Source organism: Chanodichthys erythropterus, chromosome 6 (genome assembly GCF_024489055.1).
Source record: "Chanodichthys erythropterus isolate Z2021 chromosome 6, ASM2448905v1, whole genome shotgun sequence".
In the NCBI taxonomy this organism is placed as follows: Eukaryota; Metazoa; Chordata; class Actinopteri; order Cypriniformes; family Xenocyprididae; genus Chanodichthys; species Chanodichthys erythropterus.
In genome coordinates, this window is record NC_090226.1 from 1848967 (window position 1) to 1858728 (window position 9762).

General features: G+C 35.2%; 1 protein-coding gene across 1 annotated transcript; it reads right to left on the minus strand.

Annotated features, from left to right (window-relative positions):
* Positions 1-4319: 4319 nt before the first annotated feature.
* On the minus strand, positions 4320-9406 carry LOC137021836 (uncharacterized). The gene is made up of 6 exons (XM_067388814.1): positions 9336-9406; positions 7419-7750; positions 5626-5875; positions 5091-5393; positions 4564-4878; positions 4320-4471 (listed from the first exon to the last, which is right to left on the minus strand). Exons 1-6 carry the CDS (start codon positions 9391-9393, stop codon positions 4320-4322), a joined length of 1410 nt encoding a protein of 469 aa, XP_067244915.1. The 5' UTR covers positions 9394-9406.
* Positions 9407-9762: the final 356 nt, after the last annotated feature.

Here is a 9762-nt window from a genome sequence, read left to right on the forward strand (position 1 = left end):
TGAGGACACATAAAATGTCAGTTACCATAATATTTCACTATATTAGCCCTCACAAGTATTGCAAAAACATGAAGATTCATTAGCACTGAATGCTGGGAATTGTGTGTCCGGTTGAGGAATCGATATGGATCACATCGCTCTTCAGCCGTATCGATCAGCAGCTGTTAATGGATCAGAATGTCACAGCGGCTCATTACTGACTCGGAGGAAACCAGTGGAATATGAAAGCATGCATGAAATCAATTACAACCTTCTCTGTCTGTGATACAGTATGTTAATGAGGTGTAAAATGAGCCCCTCCCCAGCTGACAAAAATATGTTTAAAGTCCCCCTGTGGGGAAAATCAAGTTTTTAATGTTGTTTATATGTTTATGTGGTGTTTTTAAGTTGACTGAGTGGATCTCTGAGCTTGTGCAAGTGAGTGGAGGCGGGGCTAATTATCATATTCATAGATCGGCGTATAATAAATGAGGTAAGGGTGTAGCATTACATTCAATCTATTTTAAGGCATTAAAGGATTAGTTCACTTTTTAAATTAAAATTTCCTGATAATTTACTCACCCCCATGTCATCCATTCTCTCTTCAGTCGAAAACAAATTAAGTGTATTACTGCCCTCCACAGGTCAAAGTTTGAATAGATAAGATCTAGATAAGACCCTTATTCCTCGTCTGGTATCATGTAGAGCTCTTTGAAGCTGCACTGAAACTGTAATTTTGACCTTCAACCGTTTGGAGGCCATTGAAGTCCACTATAAGGAGAAAAATCCTGGAATGTTTTCCTCAAAAACCTTAATTTCTTTTCGACTGAAAAGAGAAAGACATCAACATCTTAATTTGAATTAATTTTGGACATTTTAATTTGAAAGTGAACTAATCCTTTAATATATAATTTTTGTGATCAAAGATGAGTTTTAAGGGATAAAATTATTGACTACAGGGGAATTTAAAAACATTTTGCCCATTAAGTTATGAAAACGTTATTTCCAAATGTTCTCTTTAAAACTTTAAGGGAACATTCCATTGTATCATTTTGCAAACATTTTGTGAACGTTACATTTGAATGTTCTCTGAACATCCTGATAAAAGTAGCAATATTTAAAAACATTATACGATTGTGCAACTAAAATGTTTCAGAAAAAAAAAACATTCCATGAACGACGAATAAATAAATTTTTTTTTGTAGATTATTAAAGGTGTATATATAATGAAATATTTGAATTCACCAAAGCAAACTTAAAAGGACCACATCTTGATAGCTCTGCCCCCAAATTAAAAAACGCACTATGCAGCACAGGCACTTCCCCCCTTAATGAGTGGACACGCCCCTTACTGCTGATTGGCTACAAGTGTGTTTTGGTGCTCAGTCCGATCCACTTTCAACAGTGTTTCTCAGAAATTGCTTTCTGCACCTTTAAAGACCAGATAACTTTGAACAAACATTCTGTCAATCTTTCTGAGAGAACATTTGATCATAACTTTGCCAGAACGTTCCATTAGGCGAGTCTGCGTCACGCGTGTGCACGAGCTTCATGACCCGATTACATGTGAGGATGAATCTGCTCCATGATGAAGTGATCTGCTCCTGAGAGACTGAAGAGCCAATGAGGTCAGAAGAGACAGCTAAGATAAAGAGAGTGAAACCTCATTGGCTGAAGCAGATGCAAACGAACCAATCAGGATGCATATCCTCTGTGATACACTGCATTGTGCAGCTTGAGAAACAGCTGAATGGTTTCATGTGTAAAACATCCACTTCTTCTTCATGTAGTGAGTGGTGGACAGAAAGAACATCTCATGAAATGAGATCAGACTAAACTAGGACACGGACTGCAGCTGACGTGACACTTGCCTCAGAACCCTTCCTTCATGAGCCACAGAAACAGTTCTGGAATATGAAGTGTGTCGAGAAGGACCTGAGGGTTTGTTTCATTTGATTTCGCTTCACTGTGCTCCTGAACCGTGACTCTTCTAGGGATTCAAGCTCAGCTTCGTGTGCTTTGAGTTCAGTACCGTGTCTAAAGATGGTTTAAAGGGCTGGTTGATTATGATTTCACTTTTTTAACTTTAGTTAATGTTGCTGAGCATAAACAACATCTGCAAAGTTACGACGCTCAAAGTTCAAAGTGTCTAGTTGCGACTACATTAAGCTTCTTCACTGGTTGGTGACATCACTAACCCTAAAACTGACATAAATCCCGCCCCTGAGAACACATAACAAAGGGGGCGGGGCCATGTTGGGCTGCTTTAGAGAAGAGGAAGAGTTGTTGTTGTTGACATGCCGTCATTTTATGCCGGACTGCTCCACAAACGAGGATCAATTCAACACAAAAGATGAACATGACGGCACATGCTAGTGGATGAGTTGAATCAACTCCACAGCAACTACATCAATTTATCCACTAACCATTCAGAAACGTCTAAAAGTTGTAACTTCTTCCTGAGTCTCTCCATCAGTGTCGACTCCGGTTTGAACAATGTAAGGCTGAACACTTTCCTCATTTTGGCTGTGTGAGATTCTCCAGCTTTGTTGTTGTTGAGCTGTTAAAGCTGCTAAAGCAATTTTAACCTGGTTAAAATTGCTTATTTTTCTGGATTTAAACATTATTGGAAACATTTCTGATAATGTATGTAAGTTTTAATCCAAAAATCTTACATATTGTGCCTTTAACATTTGAAAAAAGAGTATATACAGAATATTCAGAAATAATGTTTCACAGTTACACAGTCGAATGCAATTTAAATGTGTATGTGCAGCTTGCACATTCACAGTAACAGAAATCCGGAGGAAATTATAAAAAGTTACAAATATCGTTATGCTGACCCTCACGTACGCATAAAAAGTGAAGTATACTTTGGCCTTTAGAATGGTAATGACACACACATTCAAAAAAATTAATTCAAAAAGAAAGGAAAAATTAAAATAAGGATTTGGTTATTGAGTAATAGATGAAATAATGAATGATGAAATTAATTTATTGTAATATATGCAATATAGAAAGTAATAACTCATTCAGGTCACTATAGACCCATGCTGTATATGTCCAAAACTGTTACTTTTCAGGAACACTGACGGGCTTAAAGGGTGACCAATTGCATTGATTTATTAAAAATTATGAAATATATAGCCTAATATATTAAATATAATAAGACTTACATCCATCAAATATACAAAAGTAGCCTTGTTAAGATGTGAAATGGGTAGCAGATGAACAGTTGTCTGCAGTAAATATGTTCCTACTTGCAAAAATTTGCAAATATTAAAGATTTCTATATGGGTCATTTTTGACCCATGTATGTAAAATTGATGTAGAAACTGTGTTTGTTTATAAAGTAATAAACACAATTATTTGTAGAAAATCAAAAACAATATATTTAAGGAATACCTGGAATAAATAAATGACAAAAATAATTTCTTTCAAAGATTCAGCGAAGAAACACTCAGTCATGACTGAAATTAAATGAATAAGGGTCATTTTTGACCCATGTGTGTAAAATTGATGTAGACAAACAAAAACTGTGTTTGTTTCTAAAGTAAGAAAGAAAAAATGAACATAATGATTTTTGACAATCAAAAACAAGATATTTAAGGAATACCTGGAATAAATGAATCATAAAATACATTTCTTTTAAAGATTCAGCAAAGAAACACTCAACCGTTATTGAAATTACATAAGAAATGAATATTTTTGACCCATGTTGCGCATTAGAAGGGTAGTGATACAAAATGATTTTTTATTAAAAAAGTAAGAAAGACTTAAAAAGAAAAAAAAAAGAGGATTTGTGATGATCAAAAACAAGTTAATTGAGGAATACCTGGAATACTGAATGCCGGTGGTAAACACTCGTGTTCCAATACGAGTGTTTATGAGTTTTGGGAGGCGTTCCATTGAAATGTGCTGTGAAGGAGGGGTTGTTCTTACGCATGCGCTCATTTCAAAAACTCAGTAAGTCTTTGGATTCTCAGTCGACGAAAAAATCCTCTCTATCACCTTTAAACCAAATTACTTTTTGATGACAAATTTTGTCCATCTTGTAAAAAATAACAAAAGCAGTGTTAATTGATTATAAAAACCACATAATCTCATCATTAATACTTAAAGGTGCCCTAGATTCAAAAATTGAATCTACCTCAGCATAGTTAAATAACTAGAGTTCAGTACATGGAAATGACATACAGTGAGTCTCAAACTCCATTGTTTCCTCCTTCATTAATAAAACTTTGAAATTAATTATATCTCCATCATGTTTTTTTTACACTTTTAAAAATCTCATTCGTCAATCACCCAAATATGCAAAACAAGTTTGTGAGAAATGAAAATTAGATTTCTGAAGTGTGGATATGTGCTCGATCTCGTTCAGCTCTTCTGGATCTGATGTCATAAACCAGAATAATGGCAGTAGCCACGCCCACCAGAGCAGAGAGGACCAATCGGATCACAGCTTCAGTAGGACCACAACAGTGGACAGAGTCTGAGGAATAAAAATATCAAACTGAGATCAGCTCAGACAATGAACACTAATATCAAAATATCTGAAGGGCAGGACAAATGATCTCTACTCACCACTGACAGAAACTCTGAAAGCTTTTAATGATATTATCCGAGATGAAATTTGTAGTTTATAATCTCCAGCATGTTCAGTTGTGATGTTTGTGATGGTCAGAGATCCAGTTTGATTGTCCAGCTTCAGTCTGCCTCTGAATCTCCCATCAAGAACATCATCATATACAGTGAATCTGTTGAGCCGTTTATTGATTTCAGCTATTAGAGTACGTTCAGTTCCAAACCACCACTGAATCTGATCATAATAATAATACTCCATTTCAGTAAGACTAGAGTTCAGAGTGACTGAATCTCCCTCCATCACTGAGATTTCAACTGTATCACCAAACAGAGAACAAACAGAAACAGGGTTTGTCACAGATTAATACTGTTAAACAACGAAAATATGTTTTACAAAAGTGAAAGGTTTTAAATTTCAACTTTTGAACAATATAATAAACAATAGATCAGGGCAAAATAATGGTGTGTGGATTGATATTGTATCTGGTGGTTAAAAAACAAATCAGTGAAACAAAAATGTAACTCACCATAGAGAGCAAGAGCGAAATTTATGAACACAAGGTAGTTGTTTAATACCCAATAAACTCCAGCATGTTCAGTTGTGAGGTTTGTGATGGTCAGAGATCCAGTTTGATTGTCCAGCTTCAGTCTGTCTCTGAATCTCCCATCAAGAACATCATCATATACAGTGATACTGTTGGTGTGTTTAATGATTACAGTTGTAATAGTGTTTTTATTTCCAAACCTCCACTGAATCTGATCATCATCCTCGATTTCAGTAAGACTAGAGTTCAGAGTGACTGAATCTCCCTCCATCACTGAGATTTCAACTGTATCACCAAACAGAGAACAAACACAAAGATTCAACACAGATTTATTAATTTGCAAAAGTAGTTTAAAATGTAAAACTGAAATGAAAATCATCATTATATGGGTCTAACACAAGCAAAATGGAGTTTGGATCCATAATTGATCTTTGTGCTGACTAAAAAACAAGCAAACAAACAACCAAACAAACAGTTGAAACAAATAACTCACCATAGACAGTGAGGAAGAAATAACGTTTCACAGTGTTGACCCTATAATCTCCAATATGTTTCATTGTGGTGTTTGTGATGGTCAGAGATCCAGTTTGATTGTCCAGCTTCAGTCTGTCTCTGAATCTCCCATCAAGAACATCATCATATACAGTGAATCTGTTGAACCGTTTATTGATTTCAGCTATTAGAGCGTTTTCAGTTCCAAACCTCCACCGAATCTGATCATCATCCTTCATTTCAGTAAGACTAGAGTCTAGAGTGACTGAATCTCCCTCTATCACTGACTCTGCATGTGGAGCAAACGACCTCCCTGAAGAACAGAGTTTTTCACAGATTAAAACTTTAAAATCACTTGTCACTCACAATTATCTGGTCTTTGGCAGATCTTAAAATTAGGTACTTGTACGACCTCAGATGAACAAAAACACACGACGTATTACACTGTGTCATTGTTTATTTAAAGTCCCACTGTAGTCAATTATTTTATCCCTTAAAACTCATCCTTGATCATCAACATTTTTTTCCTGTGAAAAAAAATTCTTAATGCCTTAAAATACCTTGAATGTAGTGAATAGCTACACATTAATATTAGTGATTAGCTGAGTGCTAAAGTGGGCTAAGAACTCTATAAAAACCAACCACCTAGTAACATCATAGCAACCACCCAGGTTACCATAGCAACCATCTAGCAATCGCCCAGAACACCCTAGCAACCACTCAGGTTACTATAGAAATCACCTAGCAACCACCCATGTCACCATAGTAACCACCTAGAAACCAAACAGAACACCCTAGCAACCGCCTAGCAACACCTTAGCAACCACCCCAAGAACCTTAGCAACTTCCTAGCAACACTCTAGCAAGCACCCAGGTTACCATAGCAACCGCCCAGAACACCCTAGCAACCACTCAGGTTACCATAGCAACCACCCACAACACTTAGCAATTGCCTAGAAACACCCTAGCAACCACGTGCAGAATTTTGCCACTGCAAGCACCATTCACATTTTCTTCAGGAAATGTACGTTCTAGTATTTCATGTGTTGTTGTTCATCTGAGATCTTACCTAATTTTAAGACCTGCTAATGACCAGGTGATTATTTTATATCCTGTCACATAAAACTACAAAAGGGTGCACATTTGCTGTGAGATGTCAGATTGTGCTTCTTATTAGCAGGAGAGAAAATGAAGAAACGCTTCAGCCACAAACTGCTGACACACACAGTGATGCAGAAGCAGTTTATCCACCAACAGATCAAACCAAACACACTGATGTTCCTACAGATAAAATAAAAGAGATAAAACATATAGCAGGCTCCATTTTGACTAAAAAAAAGTGAATCACACATATAATGTTTGCCTTTGTTGATATTACTAAATTAATTAGTGAACATTAATGAGAAAACACAGTAACCTGTAAATGTTAATTTAGAGGAATTTGCATTTGGTTTCCAGAATGATTCAGTATTGGAAAAATTTGACAATAATTTTTTGAGTTCATAATGAGATCTCTTGCTTTTGATTGTAGATTTTGGTATTTTAGTGAATCTGAGGCACAATAAGTTGAGTTTTTAAACTCTGAGCGAGTTCATCTTTTCATCTGGAGAAACTGAAAAGTGTAGATTTGATACCAAAGTGTAGAAGTGATCTTCTATATAAACTTTCTTTTGAAAGCCACATTTCTGACATTTGTAAAACCACTCCAGAAAAAGTTAATTAATGCATTCCTGACCTGAAGGTTAGATTATTGTAGTGCTTTACTGGGCGGTTGTCCTGCACACTTAATAAACAAACTCCAGCTGATAGAGATCTTACCAAACTATTATTTAACTTACCGGTGACAGTGAGAGAAAATCTCTTTCTCGTACTGTTGATCTGGATTTTATAATCTCCATCATGTTCAGTTCTGGTGTTCGTGATGGTCAGAGATCCAGTTTGATTGTCCAGCTTCAGTCTGTCTCTGAATCTCCCATCAAGAACATCATCATATACAGTGAATCTGTCGTCCCGTTTACTGATTTCAGCTATTAGAGTGTTTCCAAACATCCACTGAATCTGATCATCATCCATTATTTCAGTAAGATTAGAGTTCAGAGTGACTGAATCTCCCTCTATCACACTCATCTCTACTGCATCATCAAACCCACCTGAAGAACAGAATTTTTCACAGATTAAAGCTTTGAAATCACTTGATGTTCATTTAATGAAGTTTCACAAAAATACTTTTAATCATTTAAATGTGAAGTTAATAATATTCTGCAGCAGTACAAAGACAAAACTTGATATATAAAAAGAGAAATTGGTCATCTCATGTCAAATCAATTAAATTTCGGCATCTTTGCTGTGTCAAATGTTTGATTTTGTTAATATTTTTTCTGTAGAAAGACAAACTTACATAGTAATGAAAGCTAAAATATGAAATGCCTCCTATGTATATTTACAGAGTAATCCACTGTTTTGTAGAGCGGGGTCAAAGTCATGACCCCAGCATCATAATGTTATTTTTACAGAGATTGAGTCAGAGGTTTGTCCTCTTTAAATGAAAAATCAGCTGTATGCAAAGTGACCGACATTTGTTTTTGTTTTTTTGACTGAAAATGTGAACAATTTACCAGTTTACTCATGGAGATTAAGATATCTTTAAAACTTCTTGAGTTACAGTCATGCAAACTTGAGGAGAAAAACACAAGAAGTGCTTTTTGCCATTTTTGAACTGTCACCGTTGGTATATAATGAAACAAAGATTGCTAAAGTCAACAGATTTTACTAACAGACCTACCAATCTCTGTGTAAAAATAAAATAATGATGATGCCATCTTTCTAAAGTCATTTTTACACCCCTGTAAACTGACTCCAAAAGGTGACAATTGTCATTTTGACCCCCTCTACAAAACAGTGGATTACGCCGTATATATAGTGGCAAAAATTATTAGAACTGTAAGATCTTTTTTAGTTTTAAAAAATACAGCAAAAACAGTAAAATTGTGAAATAGTTTTACAAATTAAAATAATGGTTTTCTATTTTAATATATTTTAAAATGCAAATTTATTCCTGTGATCAAAGCTGAATTTTCAGCATCATTACTTTCAGCATCATCACTCCAGTCTTCAGTGTCACATGATCCTTCAGAAATCATTCTGATGTGATGATTTGCTGCTCAAGAAACATTTATGATTATTATCAATTTTGAAAACAGTTTTGTACATTTTCTTTCTTTTCTTGATGAACAGATCGTTCAGAAGAACAGAACTTTTGCAAGATTATAAATGTCTTATACTGTCACTTTTGATCAATTGAATGCATCTTTCCTGAATAATTAAAAAACATAAATAAAAAAAAACCTCTTACTTATCCCAAACTTTTTAACGGTATTGATAATGTTACAAAGGCTTTCTATTTCAGATAAATGCTGTTCTTTTCAACTTTTTTATTCATTAAATAATCTTGGGGAAAAAAGGTACACAACTGTTTTCAACACTGCAAATAATATTAATAAATGTTTCATAATAAAGGATCATGTGACACTGAAGACTGGAGTAATGATGCCGAAAATTCAAGTTCAAGTAACTGAGATTAGACCTGAATTCAAACTTGATCTCACAGTAAAGTCACAGTATTTCTCTATGAGAATAACAGTGAATGTTAATCCTCTCTGACTAATTTAACCAGTAATTTATTACATTCCATCAGAACAGAAACAACTGAAGCCATAAAAACAGATTTAAACTCACCAACCAGACGCCACAAACACGAACAGAACAAAACTAATCTGAGAAACATTTTCTTCATCGGTTCACCAAAAAGCCCACGATAGTAACCCTTAAAATGTCTGAAAACACAACTGAACTGTGATATTTATCTGGTTGAGTGTGAATCCTCCCCCAACCTCAGTTTCCGTTCAATTACAAAATTCAGCAAGATTTTGCTGATCTTAAAGTCATGTGAAAAAACAGGACATTCAATTAAATTTTAGGGTTTTACGTATCAGGAGATGATAAAAAGGGTCTTGAAGTCTTGAACTGTTGCTGCCATCAATCTGGAAAGGGTTTTAAGGCCATCATTCACAGGGAGGAAGATTATTCTCAAGAGGAAAACATTGAAGACAGTTGACAATCTTCCCAGGAGTAGATGTCCCAGCAAATTTACCCCAAGATCAGA